This window comes from Hipposideros armiger, unplaced genomic scaffold (genome assembly GCF_001890085.2).
Source record: "Hipposideros armiger isolate ML-2016 unplaced genomic scaffold, ASM189008v1 scaffold_91, whole genome shotgun sequence".
In the NCBI taxonomy this organism is placed as follows: Eukaryota; Metazoa; Chordata; class Mammalia; order Chiroptera; family Hipposideridae; genus Hipposideros; species Hipposideros armiger.
The window spans coordinates 3,750,378-3,770,633 of NW_017731441.1; the positions used below are offsets into that span (position 1 = coordinate 3,750,378).

The following is a 20,256-nucleotide window of genomic DNA, read 5'->3' on the forward strand; positions in this document are numbered from 1 at the left end:
TTAAAATTTTAGTGTATTTATAATCCAAATTTTATAAAGCATGAGATGGATGAAATTTGTTCGTATAATTTACAGTTTCATTTCTCAAGATTCAATTTTATACTTACTCATAATATGATCTTGCTTTTAAGTAGAGTCAGTTTCAATGACCTCTCTTCCTGTACTCATGTGCTCTCCTGGCAAAGGCCTCGAAGGGCTGTGGAACTCTCACTTTCCAGAGCACTGGTTGACCATCAACCGCTTTGCTCAGCAAACTCTTTGGTTCTTGAGGCCGAAAGCAGTGACGTCACTCACTGAGTGAGAAAGATGTGCTCACAGGTAGGAGCAGGAATCCACTAAGCCCTCACTGGCTACTGGCTTAGTGGTGGGTCCTGCCTGCTAGGCCGGCCACGTTCTTACTGGGGAAATGAGATTTCTATAGGTTGAACCAACAGAACTTTGTTCCAGCTGTGGCTAGGCTGTCCTTACACGTGGGAGAGGAAGGCAGAGAGAGAACCAGAAATGGCAGCGTGAAAAGAACTGCCCAAGTTGCTGGCTGTGGGAGTGGAGGAGGGGCTGGCTGTGCGCCAGGGAATGTGGTGCCTCTAGGAGGTGAAAAGGAGGGAATGGATTCTCCCCTGGAGCCTCCAGAAAGCAGCAGCCTGACGGACACCTTGATTTTAGCCCTGGGAGATCCATTTCAGACTTCTGTCCTCCCAAAACTGTAAGTCTGTGCTGATTTGTTACAGAAGTCATGAGGAAACAACTGCACCATCCTTTGCTTACGTCATCCTCATGGAATCACATAAGGTGGGTGCTCCTGTCACCAGCTGACACGTGGTGGCTGGGACTTGGAGAGTTCTAGCAGTTGCCCTGGCTGCACAGCCGCCAGGCTGAGACTCAAACGCTGTCCATCTGCCAGAATCAAAGGCCACGCCCCCATTCAACGATGAGCTTGGCTGGAGCAAAGGTACAGAGCGGGAAATCCAGTCTGTTCTGGGCAGGGAAGACGCTTGTGTGATCTCAGGGCTGGGAAAGGGCACGATGCCTCGACAGGCCTGGCTGGGAGGTGTGGGCTTGAATCCAAAGCTTGCGAGGGAAGACTGTGCTCAGTTGTTCGGCAGAGTGAATGGGGACAGACAGAGGCCAGTCAGGGAGCTGTACAGTTGGGAGGGAATGTTGGCCTGTCCAGGGATGGCCGTGGGCAGCTATAGAAATGGTCACTAAGAGAGAGGCCGCAGGAAGCCTTATGACAAGGCCACTGGTTACAGGCAGTGGTGGGCGGGGCTGGAAGAGCAGAGGGGACTTCAGACTTTCACCCAAGGCGAGAGAGTTTGAACAGCAAGATTGGCCAAAATGAGGAAAGATGAAAATAGCCAGTCTGAGGAGGAACAGAGATGAGAAACAGAAACAGAAGCGAGTGTGGTGGGAAGTACAGGCTTAGTGGTGGTGGGAGGCACAAACCCCATGACCACCTGCCCTCCATCTTCACCCCCCGGGTGGCACAGGGCTGGGCCACACGACAACTCGGCCACTTTCGGGAAACTGGGCAAGTACCAGGCAAGACACGCCAACGTTACAAATGCAAGGTTACACTTCTCTTTTTATATTTCTTCAGGAAAAACAAAATCATGTGTTTTCTCATCATGCAAAACAGAAAAATAAACTACTTGACAGAGTACTAGATTACCAATTTAGCAGTTAAACCATCATGGGCTCCGGGACAACCGTTTGGGCAAAGGTACTTTTCTCCAGGCGTCACGGTCTAGTTGGTGGTGTAGACACTTCCCTTGGACCCATGCCCATTGTCAGAAAGTCTCAATCACGTCAACATTTACATGTTAAACTTGAATTTGGGGACCTGAGTTTCCATCCAAGTCCTCCCACTACAGAGCGAACTTGAACACGTCCCTAAATTGATTTCTGGGCCTCAGTTTCACGAGAGTGCCTAGAACGAGATGATGCCTGAGACTCTTACCCGCCGCAGATGGTATTGCAAAATTCTTGTTTGTTCCTGGCTTATGAGAGGGAGTTTAAGTGCATTTTGGTGCCTCTCTGGGTCCATGCTAAATCATAGCGTGCCTGTGATTAATATCCACCCAGCATAGGATAAGCCTGGTATGGACAGGGAGTAACTCAGAGAATGCATATGATGACTCTGGCTGTGGCAAGCACGCAGTGCAGACCCAGGCAACAGATTCCTACATCACAAACAGTGGATTTGCCTTTGAAGTTGAGGAGCTTGCTACCCAACAAGGCAGGCAGGGAGCACAAACCCACATTCCTGGGTTGGCCCCCTAACAACTGCCAAGAGGAACCTCCTAAGCACGTTCTTCCATTTCATTCTGAAGCATCGCACTAAAGAAATATACACAGTAGAGGGTTCCAGGGAGCCTGCACCTGTAGCCGCCAGTCACACCAGCCATCCTGGGCAGATGGCCCCAGCCCGGCCTCAGGGGGGCCCCTGTGTGGTTGAGTGTGCGGCCGCATCAGCGACCAGGACAAGCCCACCCCCAGGAGCTGGCTGAGCCCAGCTGTGTGATTTCCATGGATTGCAATGTTCCAAGAAGAGGTCCTCACAAAACCGGGTCTAGATGGCAGGTTTTAGGGACAGATGTGGGGGGAAAAAATGTATTTTATTATCATGGCACTAACATCGGAGAGAAACAAATTTCACCTACAATTTGAAAAAACAAACAATAAAAAAAGGCCAAGAAAATAAGTATGGTATTAAGAAGTATGATAATAACACATTACTCTCTCTCTTGAATATTATATATTTTTAATCAGTGTAATCAGTCAAAGCAGATCTGGGCCTTTGTCAGAGGGAAGTAAAGAAGTGATGTTATTCTCAACTGCTTCCGCTTGCCGCTCTGCTTTAAAAATTAATTGAAAGCTTTTAATGAACTACTCTGTCAGGGTTAAAATTTTACAAGGACTATGTACCAGGTTTACAATAAAATCATTAGACTATCAAAACCATTGAAGAGGCACAGAGTATTTCCAACATCAAATACTCACCCTCAAACCATAAAAACCCTGTGCATTATAGAAACAGCTCCCAATTTTGACCTTAGAAAAGCAAGGGGAAAACGAAGCATGAAGAAATTCGGACATCTGCCAGTGGCGCTGGAGCCTAATAACCTGGGAAGTGTTTGGAATGTCCTGGCCCCAGCTACTTGGAATCCCAAGAAACAGGCCCTAAGAATCAGCTTCTTAAAAGGGTGTTTTGTTCCTAAATAACAAAGGCAGACGTTCAGTGTTTCTCGAAATGTCTTTAATTGGTTTTCTGCAGATGTTGAGCCCACTGGCGAGGATGAGGTGTAATTTATGGAGCCTGACCTGTTATTACACTGGAGAGCCTGGCTCTAAGTCCCTGCAGACTCCTAGGATTAAAACAAACACATAGGTAGGCACAGGGGCAACAAGAGGCGACCGGGGGAGCCAGACAGGGTTTGTCTCTTGCTCAAGGCCCACTCCTGGGGGAGTGGCAGCCTGGGTGCTGGGAAGCTTTGGGTGCTGGCTCTGGTCTAACCAGCCATCGGCTGGCCTCTGAGCTGTGTAGGAGCCAACTCCGGAGAAAGTATAACCGGTCGAACAACAATTCAGGGACCCATCCCCTGTGATGGACTTCTTCAGGCCTCCAGTGGCAAAGACCCAAATGGAAGAGGTCCCAGGAAGGGAGGCCTTGGTCTACAGTAGCCAGTGGGAGCAGAGCCACTTCCCCTGAAATCAGGATGCTCCCCTAGAGACAGAGCCCTGAGAAAGGAGCAGGGGCTGGGTCTACACAAGGTGAGGGACCTGGGCTCATTTCTTAATGGACCTCAAAGTCGCAGAGAGAAGAGTATGTGCATGTGTGTCTGTGCATTTGTGGGTGTGTGACTATGTTTGTCTGTATGTGTATCTATGTGTCTGTGTGGGCGTATGGTCTGTGACTGTGTCTCTGTGTGTATCTGTACGCGTATATGTGTCTTATAAGGTGTGTGTGTATATGTGCATATGAGGGTGCATGACTGTGTATGAGTGTGCATCTGTGTGTGCGTCTGAGTGTGTGTAGGTGTGCATGTACATGTGGTGAGGAGGTTGCTGTCAAGGCAGAGTGGGGTGTGGGGGGCAGGGGGGTACAGGTGAGCAGCAGCTATCCTCGAGGTCACAGCCAAAGTGTCACCACTCCAGCCAGGGTACCTGCATTGCAGAGGCAAGTCACTGGAAGTGACAAGGTCCCCCTCCTCCTCTCTCCCCACCCTCCTGCTGGGGCCCACTTCTGCCCCCATGAGACCCCTTAGGCCACCCCCAAAAGGCAAGGTTTGAGGGGGCTTTACCTCTGTAGGGGGTACCCCTACCCAAGCTGTCCCCAAAGAATCTGGGACCTCAGGAAGACGGGTGTCCTTGGAAGGCAGATGCAGTTCAAGACACGGCCAGTAGCACCGTAGGGCTCTGAAACTGACTGTACCACTAAACCCCATGAAGTAGAGAACCTATCACCACAACTGGATCCCCTACATCTACGAGAGCTGGAACAGGGGGAATAGGGTTTAGGGAGATAGAGATGGGGACAGAGACAAAGAGGGCGAGAGGCACACATGTATGGAGAGACAGAGACAGAGACAGAGACACGGGGATGGTCCAGTGGCCATGCGTGTTGTGAAGTTCTCAGGGTGTATGTATCACAAGCCAGTTCCTAATATTGTACATATTGTTGCTTGTATCACAAATTAAACCAGGTGGTGGGGCCAGAAACTGCAGCCTAGAATTTTTTTCCCACCAACACGCCATGGCTCAGCTGCAGGAGCAGGCACCAGGTGCTGCCAGGTGGTGACATGTATCTGGGCAGCAGGTCGGGCCGGGGTTAACTTTTTGTCCAGAATCCTTTCCAGAAGCAAAGGATAATTACTGAGATGGTGTCTTTAAGGTGTCTGGAACCCGCCTGCCTTAAAGAATGTTAGTAGAATGGTGACTCTTCTGGGCTGGCCTGGGTGAGCTTTCAGAAGAACTCAGGAGAAGCCCAGCAGAGACAACTGGGGGATTGACGACCTAGGGTCCCAGAAGGAGGAAAAGCAAGGGAGAGGGAAATACCAGGAAGATAGAATAGCAACATAAAAGGAAACAAGATAAGGAGGGAATGTAATCACCTCTTGGGCTCTGGAGAAGAGGGACAGGCGATTAGCAGTGGCAGCCACGGGTGGACTGGGACACTCCCCAAGGGCCTGAAAGAATGTGGTAGGAGACCATTTGGCCCCTCCATGGCAGAGGGAGATCATCTGCCCCCAGGAGGGAAGCAGGTGTCCAAGATGTGAGGCTCAAGAAGACACCACCAGCCCCACTCCACCCAGGTTCCCTGCCTTTCAACCCAGTTTGGAAAGATCCAAATCAGAAAGGAAGACCTAGAGCACACCTAACACATAGCATGTGCTCAACAAACACCAACCTCCAAATTCCAATAAGGTGATTTGCAGCCTATAGAGCTGGATCCAAATGCCCAAGCCCCCTGCCCCCAGCTTTCTCAGTCCCTCCCTGGGGCTTCCTCTACCAGGGTGCCCCCAGAGTCCCAGGAATGGAAACAGGAGAGGTAGCACACCTTTTCTGACAGCAGGAAAGACAAGTGTTTTAAACTCCAGCAAAGGCAGAGCCAAAGTTGGGCAAGTGTGTGACTACCACTGGTCCAGACACATTGAGGACAGGCCAGCCACTTCTAGCATCCTAACCTGGTAGACAGTAAGGCGGGGCAGGTGGAATCAGCCATGAAGGTAGCCCTGGTCTGTGAGAACTGGTATTTCCTACAAGTACCACCGTGAGATAGTCAGGTGATCACAACTCAAGAAATACCCATTCTGGTGCAGCCATTCACATTAGGACAGTGTGGCCCTCAAGGTCCTGTGACAGTCACATGGCCAGGTCCTGGGGACTTCTTGAGCTAAATAAGGTCAGTGCTCATCATTCTGGGTCACTCCATCAGCCTCAGTCAAAACAATGCAAAATGAGCTACATTTGGAACAAGGAATAAATATTTCCTAGTGAGAGCCCTGATCTTTTTGGAGCCGAGGAGCTCATCGGTTATTTCATAGGATTGCCTTTTTCAAAAGTGCTGTTTTTACTATGATACATTAGTAATGAATTGTCTTTAGAGGGTCTCTCCACCCCGGGGAGCATGGGTCTCCCCAAAGTAAGGAATTAAATGGGGTGGAAAATATGAACGTTGAAGTGGACAACTGGTCTACCGGAGCAGCGGTATGGGGAATCAGCCCCATAACCCCTAACTCTGGCTCCTGACCCCTAACCCTAACTTCGCTCCTCCCAGCATTCTACACTGCCTCTCAGAGAAAAAGAAAACAAGCCAAGGGCCAAATCCAGACAGAGCACATTGTCTATACAACAGTCCACACAAGATGCAAGGTTCAAGTTAAAATGAAGGGCTTGCAATCCAACTGGCTGGGAGGGAAGACACAGAAGTAACCAGTCCAACTTGAGAGGCTGATAAATAACAAAAAATAATTACTATTTGGGGGTAGGCATTGGGAAGGAGGACAGAACTCTGGAAAACTATAAAAGGCTTTGATATGAAAAGGAGTTTACAAATTCCTTATGGGGCCAGACTGTGAGAGAGGACGCCACCCCACCCACAGCATTAAAGCAACTCAGCTAAGCCTCTGAAGGGAGGGGAAGCCAAGATCTCACAGGGAAGTGCAAAGTCCCTGCGCAGACCCACGCTGAAAGAACAATGGTTGCATTAAAGTTATGGGATTGTGAACACTTTTTTCTTTTTCTCATCTTCACTCCATACATTTGCAAATAAAGTTAAAATTATAACATAAAAGCAATTAAAATCTGAGAGATTAACGTGCTGGAAAAAATGGCACTGTGATTAATGTGTAGTATGTTCAGGCAGCAAGGGAAAGCCGGGTAGGGGTTTTTCTGTCCTGGTAAGCTGGAGCTGGGGCAGGGAAAGGACTGGTTGGGTGGGTGGCAGTCTTGTTACTGTCAACTCTTGTCACCTGCAAGCCCCATCCCACACTTTCTGCACAAACAAACAGTCCAGGTTAGGCATGGGGATGGAGAACACTGCACCTGTCACACAATCCCACAGCTGGGCAGTGACCTCTGGTAGCCAGGCACACAGCTCTGCCGCTAGGACCCTCAGGAATCCTCCACAGGGGCATGATTCATTGGGTCACCAGGATTGATTATTAAAGAAACGGGAAAACAGCAGAGTCAAAAAAGACTGGCAAAACTGCTCTGCACAACAGGATTGAAACTGTGTTGCTATTGACACTGAGAAAATAACACTACCATAGCTCAGCCACAGCCACGATGAACTGTGCTTAGAGAGCTGCACAAAAGAGTCAATCATTTTAAAGCTTGTTTTCAGAAAGAGGACTTAAAAGGGATTTTCAAGTCAACCAATCAGAAATATAAGTCCAAAAGAAGCCTACATCAGTCACACAGAGCTATTGGTTTATTGTATGTGACATTTATTTCATTCCAGAAGAATTCTTTAAAAGAAAAAAATCTGATAGAACCAAAAACAGCTGTGAAATCACCCTGACCTCACAGCATAAAGTGACATAATGTAAGTCCACCCCATTTCTATCATTTCTACTTTCCAAAGTTATTTGCCCTGGAACAGATATACATCTTGGGCTTCCTCCAGGTCCCACAGGTTATAACCACCACAAATGTTCTTACACATCTCTTCTGCCTTAAAGTTGCACAGCTCCTGCACGGACCAAATCCACACCTGAGCTGCTCTCTGCCGTTGGCTGCCCGGCGCCTCACATTCTCCAAGGACATTATTAATAGAAATATGTCCTGAGCCAGCACCATCAAGCTCCTGAAATCACCAGCTGGTTCTAAAAGAGCACCTTGCGGAAAGCAGCTGGTGAGTGAGTGTGTGTGTGTGTGTGTGTGTGTGTGTGTGTGTGTGTGTGTGTGTATGTGTGTGTGTGTGTGTGTGTGTGTGTGTGTGGTGCTTTCCTACTTTCCACCCTTTGTGCCCCCTCCCCTGCACACACACCCTCCCCCCAATATTATGGCCTGGCACTATTCCTGTGATCATATTTTGGGACCTGCTGCTGCAAGCAATTCTAGCCCTCACATCTTTTAATTCCGCTTTCAGACAAACCCTCCATCCTCTTCACAAGGTTCAAGAAACCTGGACAGCTCCACCCCTCATCTCCAATCCAGCTAAGGGGGAGGGGAAGTAGGAAGCTGCTTGGGTTTTTTAACCAAGGTATTTCTTTTACATTTAAAAACGGCCTCTATTGCATTCTGGTGGAGGTGTCATATATTGCATGTTTCCTTTAAGGTGGCTGCCTTTAGAGGCCTGCTGATGGAGAGACCTGCAGGGTCTCAACGGGACCCCGCTCAAAGACCTGCTTCTGCCGCCAGCTAACCAGAGCACCTGGGGGTCGCCTGGAGAAGTGGGGCTCAAAAGGTGTGGAAGAGGCTTGAGGGTGAGCCGGGGTTCGGATACCCTACATCCCTGCCCTTTCACTGTTCCTGAACACGATGTCTCCGTATTTAAGCGTTCTGAGTGTGATTTGTGTCACAGTCCCCCCACATGAGACACTCACCGTACATTCTGGGAAGAGAACTCTGAGGTGCAGGAGGGGGAACCCCGGGGCTCCCCACCAGGGCGCGCACTGATGATGTCCCCAGAAATGCGGTGCTGCAGGGACAGCGCTCGAGGTGACCTGGCGGCCCTAAAGTTCCGCATGGCGATCCCGCCCAGCCGCGCAATCCTAAGGCGGCCGGCGCACACCTCCCACCTCCCCGGCACTGCGCTGGCACCCCGGGCCCCTGCGCTCACCGTCTCGGGGTCGTTCTCGAACACCTCCCGGGCCTCCTCTTGGCTGCACAGCTCCTCGATACATTCCCTCTCCAGGTGGCCCTGCTTGGCCTCCTCGAAGACCTGGTAGGCGCGGCGCTGCCTGGGCCGCAGGAACTGAGCCGCCTCGCGCGCCCGCAGCATCACGGCTGCACCGACGAGGGCAGGAGGACGCGGGCGGGAGGACGAGCCGGGAGAGAGCGAAGAGAGAGCCAGGACACGCTGTTAACCCGGCCCCGCACGCTCGGTCCTCCCAGCAGCGGGCCCGGGGATGCGGCGGCTGGGCGGGAGCGCACCCACCGGGGAAGCACCGGGTCGGGTCGGGGTGCGGGCACTGGCTCTGCCCTTGTCCCGGGGGTGGCAGGGTCTTTTGGGAGAGGGTCTCTCGATCCAGCCAGCGCCGCGGCCCCCACGCGGTACTCACTGTGCGCGGACTCCGAGGCCAGCAGGAGCAGCAGCAACGCGGTGCCCAGGGCGGTGGCGGGTCCGGGCGGCGGCTGCATGGCGAGGACCGGGGCCAAGGGCCAGGGACGCGGACCGGGGACGGGAGACTGGCAGGCGGCCGGGAGCGCGCGCGGTCAGAGCGCCCGGGAGGCCGTGGCAAGCCGCGGGCGCCGCGGGGCGGTGGCTCCGGTCATCCTGTGCAGGCGGCTCTGAAGGTCACATCCCGGCGGCGGCGGCACCTCGGGCTCGCAGCCGGTCTGGGCGGAGGCCGCGGCGCGGCCGGGGGTGGCCGGGGCGGGGCGCGCGGCCGGGGGCAGGAGTGGCCTCGGGGCCGCGCCGGGCGGGCGGGGCCGCCAGCTCCCACGAGCCGTAGGGCGCCCGAGCCGGTTTTTGCTGTGAAGATCAAAGATTGAAGGGGAAACAGGTCACCGGGGCGTGGCGACTTGACATGCTGTTTGCTTAGACTCGTGCGCCCCAGAGGAGTTTCTCCCAAGTGGGCGATTGATTATGTTAATCCGGATGGGGTAAAAGGAAAGAAGTAACAACCCAGGTACAACGGGACCAGGTACTACGATTCGACCATTCACCAGATTTAAACCTCTTTCCCATCCCACCACCCTCAACCCAAATCTATCTACCACATCCTTTGTGGATTCTTCATTCTTGGGTAGATTTTCTCAAGACTTAAAACCCACCAAAGAAAAGATAAACCGAGGTTAAACCGAATCCCAGTGGGGACCAGGGAGTGACATTAAGTTATTTCCTTTTGTAATCTTCATTTTCCATAATGATGACATTGAAAACCTTGAGGTTTCCCAGTGGATATTTAAGCTGAAAGCAACATTGTGCTGGTTCACAGAGACCAAGACTTTCCGTCTCCCTCCCGGGATAGTTCGCAAAGTCACAGGCAAAAAAACACCGAATAAACAAAACCAAAACATAGCAGACCACTCAAGGGAGACCAAAGCAGGCAATGCACCAGGAGGGGAGGCCTGGACACTGCCTCTGGAGAAACCTGCTCTGCACACACCCCTCCCCCATGCACTCAAAGTGATGAGAAAAGGGACAGAGTCATCTCCACCCCCCAATAGTTGGTCATTTTGCTTGGTGTGTTCAAAACTCAGGGTCTGGACCTTGGTTCCTTCTCCCCTTCTGTAGTAGGAGAATGAAATATCATTGCTGGAAGAATTCTGTAAGGTCATCGGTTTAAAGGTGGTGTTCATAAGTATTAATATGTTAAATTCCGGGAAATGAATGTTCATGAGGACCATCTTCAAAGAATTAACAATGTAAAAGAGATGCCATCTGTACCTGTGTCTGAACTAGAGTTACAAAGGCCCTTCTTTGTCAGCTAGCAACTCAAATGCAGCCTAGTGATGAGAGCACACATGCAGCAAACACCATGGAGCTTAGAAAGACTATTGTATTTGAGAACATCTATCTATTATTTCTTAAGGGTTCTAAACTAACAGCCCATGGGTAGATTTCCAGAAGTGTGTGAGTTCCTAGCCATTGTTTGCAGTGATTTTCTCCATTATTTGTGTGTGTTTGGAGAACAGAGTTTATAGAGTTTGTGCAGTTCTCAGCTGAAGCTGAGTAAGAATGTGCATTCTGCTCTCTGTGTATGTCCCTCCTGCAAGGGTGTCAACCCACTGCTTCAAGTGACCAAGCATTAGTATGGCCCCACTGTCTTCCAGGTCCCCTGTCCTGTTAGCCCCGACTCACTCCCCTTTCCCATATTCCCCATTCACTCCTTCTCCTGAGTTGGTATCCTGATAATCACACCTCCCATTATTGATCATTTTGCTTGGTGGGTTCATCTAATGAAAAGCACTCACAGACACTTACTTCCACATTTTGATTTTGATAACTGTGGAATGCAGAAAGCAATCATGGGGAGCAGTGGAGGATGTCTGACCCAAGCTAACTCCGGATTTTCAACCTAGTTACCAATGAATAAAATTTGCTCTCAGGCAGAAATAGAAAATGGATAAGAAACAATTTGGATAACGTGTTCCAAAATCAGAAAGGGTTGTCAGGCACTATATTATATACCTTGAAATAGCAATGATGAAGTAGACAGTTCACCTCCAGGAGGGACAAGTTAGACTCAGAGCAATGGATGCTTTATATGGATAACTATCCCGTGTCAGGAGGTGGAAAGCCAGTGGTTCCTCTTTCCAAGGATAAACTGGGATGAAAGTGTGGAGGTGGGGTAGGAGGTAAGTTAAGAAATGAGGTGTTTGTAGGGAAATGAAAGTTCTCCATTCTCCCTTCTGTCATTACATCTGTGGGCGATTTCAAGGTAATGAGACCATTCATTCAGGTATTCACTCAATAAATGTGAGTTGAGTACAGTTGACCCTTAAAAAACACGGGGAGGAAGGTAGCAGTGCCAACTCCCCTACATAGTTGAAAATCCATCTATAACTTTTGATTCCTCAAGAACTTAATTAACAACAGTCATTCTTAGGTATCCAAGGGGTTTGGGTCCATGACCCCTCTTGGATACCAAAATCTGTGGATGCTCAAGTCCCTTACATAAAATGGCATAGAACAATGCATACAGTCAGCCCTCCACATCCATGAGTTTCCAACATTGGATCGAAAATACTGTTTTTCAATCCGTGGTTGGTTGAATATGCAGATGTGAGACCTGGGGATATGGAGAACTAACTGTATTTTATTGAAAAAAAAGTCCGTGTAAAAGTGGACCCACCTGCTCAGTTCAGACAGACCTGTGTTGCTCAAGGGTCAACTGTACTTGCTATGTTGTCTTAAAAGACACTGTGCTGGGTGCTGACCAAACCAATCATATTTGGTTTTTGGTTTTTTTTTTAAAACAGCTTTGCTAAGGTATAATGGAAATACAATCAACTCCACACGTAAGGTTTGACATATCTATTATGTATGTATACACCTGTGAAAACACCACCACAACCAAGTTAAGAACATACTCATCACTCAAAAACATTTCTTCATGCCCTCTGGTAATTAGTCTCTCCTGAACCTCCCTGCCCCATCCTCATCCCCATCACTTGGCAAAACCACTGGCCAGCTTTCTGTCACTATGGAATAGTTGGCATTTTCTGGAATTGACATAAAAGGAATCATACAGTATGCAGAGTTTTTGTATTTTTTTTCCGCTCAGCATATTTACTTTCAGATTCGTCTACACTGTTGCATATATCGATAGTTTATTCCATTTTGTTGCTCAGTAGTATTGTTGTATGGCTCTGCCACAATTTGTTTATCATTCTTGTTTCCAGTTATTGGCTATTACCAATAAAGCAGCTGTGAACATTGTATACAAGTTATTGTATGCACATAAACTTTCACTTCCTTGGGGAAATATTTAGGAGCAGAATGATTGAACCAAGTGGTAGATATTTGTTTAATTTTTTAAGAAACTGGCAAATTGTTTTTCAAAGTGATTGCCATTTTACAGTCTCACCAGCAGTGTATGAGAGTTCCAGGTGCTCAACATCCCCACTAACACTTGCTATAGTTAGTCTTTTTAATTTTAGCGATTCTAGTTGGTAGGTGTATAGTGGTATCTCAGCTTGAATTTGCATTTTTCTAATAACTAATGATGCTGTTTAATGTGCTTATTGCCATCCAAATGTATTTTTTGATGAAGTGTCTGTTTAAATTTTCTTATCTTTTTTCTTTTCTTTATTTTATATGTATGCATTTTCTTTATTTTGCTTTTTCTTCTTTTTTTGTGTTTTGTTTTGTTTTGTTTTTGTTTGTTTGTTTTAAGGAGGACACAGCTCACAGTGGCCCATATGGGGATCGAGCCAGCAACCTTGGTGTTATTAGCAACACGCTCTAACCAACTGAGCTAACTGGCCACCCCTCTTTTTTTCTTTTACTTGGGTTGTTTGCTTTTCCAATTATTGAGTTATTTGTTGAATTTTAAGAGCTCTTTAAATATTCCGGATGCAAGTTCTTTATCAGATGTGTGACTAGCAAATATTTACTTTCAGCCTGTGCCTTGTCTTTTCATTCTATTAAATAATGAAAACTCTGCATTTCAAAAAGCAGAGTTCTTAATTTTGAAGTATAGTTTGTATAATTTTTAATGAATTCTGCCTTTGGAATCATATTTTCCTAATCCAAGTTCACAAAGATTGTCTTAATTTTATAGATTTAAGTTTTACATTTATGGTTATATTTTATTTTGAATGTGTTCCTAAATATTTCATATTTTTCATCCTGTCGTAAATTTTTTTTAATTTCAATTTCTGATTGTTTAAACATTTGATTTTTGTATATTTTTCTTCTTCAACTTTGCTTAACTAAATTATTAATTTTGATGCTGTTTTGGTAGATTCAATAGAATTTTTTACATAGATGGTCATGCTGTTTGTAAATATAGACACTGTACTTCCTTCTTTCAAATCTGCTTTTTACTCCTTTTCTTGTTTTATTGACTGTCTAATAACCTCCATTACAATGTTGACTAGAAATTCTGACAGTGGCTATCTCTATCTTGTTCCTGATCCTAGGGAAATAATTCAGTATTTCATCATTAAGCATAATGTTAGCTGTAGGATTTCCATAGATGCTTTTTATCAATATGAGGAAGTTCCCTTCTATTTCTAATTTTATGTGAGGCATTTTTCATATTATTATTAGGAATGGATATTGTTTTTTTCAAATTCTTTTTCTGCATCTAGTGAGACTATCATATGTTTCTTCTTTTTTTGTATTTATTAATATATGAATTGCCTTGATTGAGTTTCAAATGTTAAATAAACTTTGCATCCCTGGGATAAACCCCACTTGGTCATTTTATAAATTATTGTTGGATTCAATCTGCAAAATTTTTGTTAAGACCCTTTGCTTCTATGTTATGGAAGGGTATTTTCTTTTCTTTTTAGACTATTATTTATTTATTTATTTATTTATTTATTTATTTATTTATTTATTCCTTTATTTAGTTATTTAAAAGATTTTTAAAATTAAAATACAGCTGGCATACAGTATTATATTATATAGTTCAGGTATACATCATAGTTATTCAGCAGTACCCACCTACCACTATACAGTGTTATTACCACATTATTGATTTTATTCCCTATTCTAAAGAAGTGATCACTGTGATAAATCCAGCAACCATCTGACACTGTACCATGCTATCATAATATTGTTGATCTTCCCCCCCCCTTTTAAATTTTTCAATTCGAGTTGACATTTAATATTATTTCATATTAGTTTCAAGTGTATAGCACAATGGTTAGACATTTATATTATTTAGGAAGTGATCGCCCTGATTAGTACCACATGGCACTATACATAGTTATTACCATATTATTGATTATATTCCCTATACTTTACATCTCCATGACTATTTTGTAACTACCAATTTATATTTCTTAATACCTTCACCTTTTTCATCCTATCCCCAACCCCATTCCCATCTATCACTCTGATAGATCTAGTACCTATCTGGCAACATACCTAGTTATTACAATATTACTGACTATATTCTTTATGCTATACTCTACATCCCCATGGCTACTGTGTAACAACCAGTTTGTACTTCTTAATCCCTTCCCCTATTCACCCGTTCCCTAACACCCCTCCCATCTTAAAGAAGTCTCTCTAAGATTCTTTGTAATACTGGTTTGGTGGTGATGAACTCCTTTAGCTTTTTTTTAGTCTGAGAAGCTGTTTATCTGTCCTTCAATTCTAAATGGCAGCTGTGCTGGATAGAGTAATCTTGGTAATAGGTCCTTGCTTTTCATCACTTTGAATATTTCCTGCCAATCCTTTCTGGCCTGCAAAGTTTCTGTTGAGAAATCAGCTGAGAGTCTTATGGGGGCTCTCTTATAAGTAACTAACTGCTTTTCTCTTGCTGCTTTTAGGATTCTCTCTTTGTCTGTAACCTTTGGCATCTTAATTATGATGTGTCTTGGTGTGGGCCTGGTTGGGTTCATCTTGTTTGGGACTCTGTTCTTCCTGGGCTTGTATAACTATTTCTTTCACCAAGTTAGGGAAGTTTTTTGTCATTTTTTCTTCAAATAGGTCTTCAATTCCTTGCTCTCTCTCTTTTCCTTCTGGTACCCCTATAATGCAAATGTTGGTATGCTTGATGTTGTACCAGAGGCCTCTTAAATTCTCCTTTTTTTTATTTTATTATTTTTTTCTTTTTGCTGTTTTGGTTGGGTGTTTTCTGCTACCTTACCTTCTACATTGCTGGTTCTATCCTTTGCTTCATCTAATGTACTATTTATTCCCTATAATATATTCTTCATTTCCATCATTGTATTCTTTATTTCTGACTGGTTCTTTTTCATGTTTTCTATCTATATTTTCATGTTTCCTATCTCTTTGTTAAAGTTCTCCCTGAGATCATTAGCATCCTTGTTATCAGTGTTTGGAACTCTGCATCTGATAGATTGCTTATCTCCATTTTGCTTAGTTCTTTTTCTGGAACTTGTTCTGTTCTTTTATTTGAGACATGTTTCTTTCTGTCCCCATTTTGGCTGCCTCCCTGTGCTTGTTTCTATGTATTAGGTAGGGCTGCTATGTCTTCTGGTCTTAGTAGAGTGGCCTTATATAGTAGGTGTGCTGTGGGCTTCAGTGACACAGTCTTTCTGGTTTTCTGAGCCACGCATTCCAGGTGTGTCCCTTGTGTGGGTTGAGTGTGCCCTCCTCTTGTAGTTGAACCTTGGTTGATAATTGCACATCAGTGTGAGGGACTGACCCTTGGGCTCACTAGTTATGAGGACTGGCCTTGACTGCAGTGGAAGAGTTGTGCAAAGGCTGATCCTACAGAGCAGGATCTGCCTCAGCAGGTCTCTGGTGCCTGCCTTATCTGTCCCTTGGGTGTGTCATTCTTGGAGGTGGCTGGGTGATGCTTCTGCTTGTTTTGAAGCTGGGGGTGCAGCACCAAGACCACCTTGGAAGGTATCCATGGTAGGTGAAGGTCAGCCACAGCCCGTGCCCCACTCAGGGCCACCTGGCAGGAGCCACAAAGAAATCCATAGATGGCTGCCACCTGTGTCATGCTTGAAAGTGCCTTGAGAGGCCAAATTGTGAACCAAGGCCAGCTGCTGCTAGTGCTGAGCTTAGGGCTGCTCAGCTAGAGGTACAGGATACACTCAAGCCAGATGTTGCTTGTCTGGGTTCTGTGAACCTTTGAGAGACCCTAGGAAAGTCTGCAGCATGAGTTAAGGCAGACAGTTTGTACAAAAAAGCCCTTGGAAGCAGCTTGGGTGTGTCTGAAAGTTGGGTGGGGCGGGGTCTCAAATCACCAGGTGTTGGTGAACAGCAGAGACTCAGATGTGGCAGTCACCTTCATCCGCATGCTGGGAAGTGGAAGGGCTCAACAAAGAAACAATGGCCTCTGCCAGCTCCTCCATCCAGGAGAAAGCCACCTCTCCAGCCCCTGTCCCAAGGCAGACAACTCAGTCCCCCACTATATGCTCCTGCCACCTTTCCAGCTGTTGCCCCAGTCCTGGAGCTCAGAGCGAGTGATTCCATCAGTGGTTAAGTCCATGCTCAGACCCTTTAAGAAGAGCACCTGGGACTCTAGTTGCCGTCTGTCTCACTCAGTCACAATCTCTGCTGGTTTTCACAGCCAGAAATTATGGGGACTTCTCTCCTCGGCACTGGAACCTTGGGGTGGGGTGGGGCTGGAACTTCTTGCTCCTCTGGGGGGTAGGAGGGACCTCCACAGTTGAACTACCCCTCCCGATCTTTAATGGTCACTCTTGGGGGTGGTACCAGCCTATTCTGTGTCTCTGCCCCTCTTACTAGTCTTGAGGTGGCTTCTTCTGCACTTCCTTATTTGTAGGGCTTTGGTTCAGCAAGATTTTAGATGATTGTCAATGATGGTTGTTTTGCAGTTTAGTTGTAATTTTTATGTGATTGTGAGAGAAGGTAAGCACAGTGTTTACCTACTGTGCCATCTTGGTATTCTCTTGGGTATTTTCTTTTTCTTTCTTTCTTTTTTTTTAGCTGAGCCATCCTGCCACCTGTTGGCAGCTCAGCGGCTGCTCAGCTTGGGCCGGGAATCAAACAGCTGTTGCTCAGAGCTCAAACTCTTGAGCGCGCTCTTAACCAACTGAGCCACTTGGCCAGCCCTCTTGGGTATTTTCTTGTGTTATCATTATCTGGTTTGGTATCCAAGAAATGCTGGTTTCATAGAATTAGTTGGTAAGTGTTCCTTCCATGCTTTGCAACCCACTGGTAGGTCTTGAAATAAATGTGTTATTTTATTAACCAGCAGTTTTTTAATGATGCAGAATAGAATAGAGGATATCAGAGTTTATTAGATGTAAGTTCTTCATTTCTGCTCTATTTTCTGAGTTTTCACTGGGTCATGATGTAAAATGTATTTATTATTGTGGGTTGTGGTCAAAAAGTTTGACAAACACTGCTTACCATAGTGAATGAAGGTGATCAGACTTCATTAAAGTGAAAATTCCTTGGTGGAAAAATCCTCCAGGGCCTACCCTGAAGGTGACCATCTTGTTCCTGTTTTTCCAGGAACAGTTCCATTTTTAACATCCGAAGTCCTGGGTCCTAGGACTCCCTTGGACCAGGACAGACCAAGAGGTTGCTCCCTCTATTTTTTACCCTTGGGGGTCCCTTTGCAGCCTGTGACTTATAATGTGGTTTAATGCCAAAAGTAAGTGATTTTATGGAATGCTGTAGGGATCTTCCCATAGAAACAACATCCATTTCTAGGCAAGGCTGCCTACCATAGGCTGGTTAACCTCTCCTTAGTCGGAAACATAGAGCCTCACTCTAGCCTGAGTCCTGGTCATGGTCCTGGTGAGTTTGCAGAGCAGAGGGAGGGAGGCAGGAGTGGCTGAAGATGAGGCAGGGGGAAAGTGCATGGCAGAAAGAGAGGTACCTTTGAGCTGGATAGGTACAGTTTACCTTGTCCATTTAGTTACATTTAGTGATTTGCCAAAGGTTACATTTAGTGTGACCTTTGGCAAGTCACTTTTCTTCTCTACCCCAAACTCTCTTATCTGTAAAATAACATGACCCTTCTAACTGTTGGTATGTAGTGTGACAATTAAATGAGATGGTGAATGGGACCTCCTTGGTATGTCCAAATGGAAACCGTGACTGTGACTCCCAGGTCCTGCTGCAGCCACACAGCTTCCACTCTTGACTTCCTGCTGGTCTTAAAAGAGAAGAAAGGGGCAGCAGTTCTACTATTGAGCATGACTATTGTAGAGGGGCTACTACTAATCAGGTATTAGCTCAATTCAAAAACATTCCCACACTCAGGTCTAACACAAGAGTATAATGACTCACCCTGACAGAGAAACCTCATGGGAGCTGAGAATCATGGGAAGGCGGGCTTGCTGCTGGACAGACGATGGTGCCATGTGCCCAGGACAGAGTCAAGTGGAGTCACCTGGTCATCCAGTCAGCTCCATGACTTGCAGGTCTGGGGGAACTTCAAGAGCAGGGATGAACAAGGTAGTAGCATTGTAGAGCATAAATATTTTGCCACAGTCATCCTGATGCACTTGTGTTTGGACAAAGCCTGAGCCCTATGATGCTATTGCCCAGGGATAACTGTAATAAGATTTGCAGATTTTAGTAATGTGCTACTCAGAGCCAGTCTGGGCTGCATGTGCAGAAACCCAATGCAAACGTGCTTACGCTGTGAATGGGAATGCATTGGTTTTGGTAACTGAGAAGAAGTCCAGGCCTGCACTGACTTCAGGGTCCTGCCATTGCCAGGACTCTGACTTTCACTTGCTGGGATTTCTCCTGCAATTACATTTCTTTTGGGAGCAGCAAGGGTGGCATAGCCACTCTAGACTTGCAGTATTCTCACATCCAGAGGAAATTGCCATGATTCCACAGGGCTCCTGCTGGAATTCCAGGGATGAGCTGGTTGGCCTTGCTTGGGCCATGCTCCCACTTGTGAGCTGTGGGACGTGCACATGCTGCTCTAACTGGAAACGTGCTATGTGATCAACAGCCCTGTGTGGCGGGGCAGAGCTCCAAAAAGGAAAGTTGCTGGGCAGACGAAATGCAACAGAGTCCCCTTATCTAGAAGAGTAGCTTTTTGTATTGGAGGTGTAGATAAATGTACTGTGATATAAAAGTTTACATTTTTAGAGCTTCCGGAATAATAACTCTTTCAGAACATTTTTCCCCTTCTGGATGATAAAAATGTTAGTTAGAAAAATATGTAAGTTGGCTTAGAAGTACATTTTAAAGATCTGAAACCCTGACATTATTTTGTAAGGTTTGATCTACACTTTTTGCTGCCATGACAATCTAACGGACTCACAGTCACAAGAAACTTCTTCATCAGATGCTGGACTATGGTGTCCAATGCCAGCTGATGTCTCAATGGAGCGGATAATGTCAGATTCCCCCATTCACTGTACCACATAACTACAGGTGGACTTTTAAGTTTATTATTGTGACAAAGATATACATTTTGCAAAGCCAACCAGAAAATATTCTTTTTTTTTTTAAGATTTTATTGGGGAATTGGGGGAGGGGAACAGCGCTGGGGAATTGGGGGAAGGGGAACAGACAAGTTGCTGTTGTTTTGTTCTTCAGTCTAGTTGTGGAGGACACTGCTTCACTGGCCCAAGCCAGCACCATCACTGCGCTCTTCCCAGGTGAGGCAGATCAGTTGCAGGCCTCTGGACGGCCACTCATGGCGGCTGCTGGCTGCTCACGCTGGCTGCTGGCTATACATGGTAGCTTATGGCAGCCCACTGCAGCAGGGGACTACAGCCTATGCCGTCGCTGGCGACCCATGGCAGCCCAGCTCCAGGTCGAGCTGCCGTTCAGCATCCCAGCTGTAGAGGGCAGTGTCACTGGCCCTCATATGTGGGATCCGAACCGGGGCCCTCTGGCATCCCAAGCCAGCCCTCAACCAACACACCACTTGGCCGGCCCGAAAAATATTCTTTTTGTATCCATTTAGCATCCCAAATAAATTTTGTTAGCTAAGTAATTCTGAACACACTTCAAGTAGATATCAAATTGAAGCAAAGTACCGTAAA

General features: G+C 46.4%; 1 protein-coding gene across 1 annotated transcript in view; it reads right to left on the reverse strand.

Annotated features, from left to right (window-relative positions):
* Positions 1–9,535, reverse strand: part of GAS6 (growth arrest specific 6) — a 44,661-nt gene extending 35,126 nt beyond the window's left edge. The window contains exons 1-2 of the mRNA XM_019644833.1: positions 9,228–9,535; positions 8,786–8,952 (exon numbers count right to left, since the gene is read on the reverse strand). Of these exons, the coding sequence (XP_019500378.1) occupies positions 8,786–8,952; positions 9,228–9,306 (246 nt within the window). The 5' untranslated portion in view covers positions 9,307–9,535. The remainder of the gene's footprint in view (positions 1–8,785; positions 8,953–9,227) is intronic.
* Positions 9,536–20,256: the final 10,721 nt, after the last annotated feature.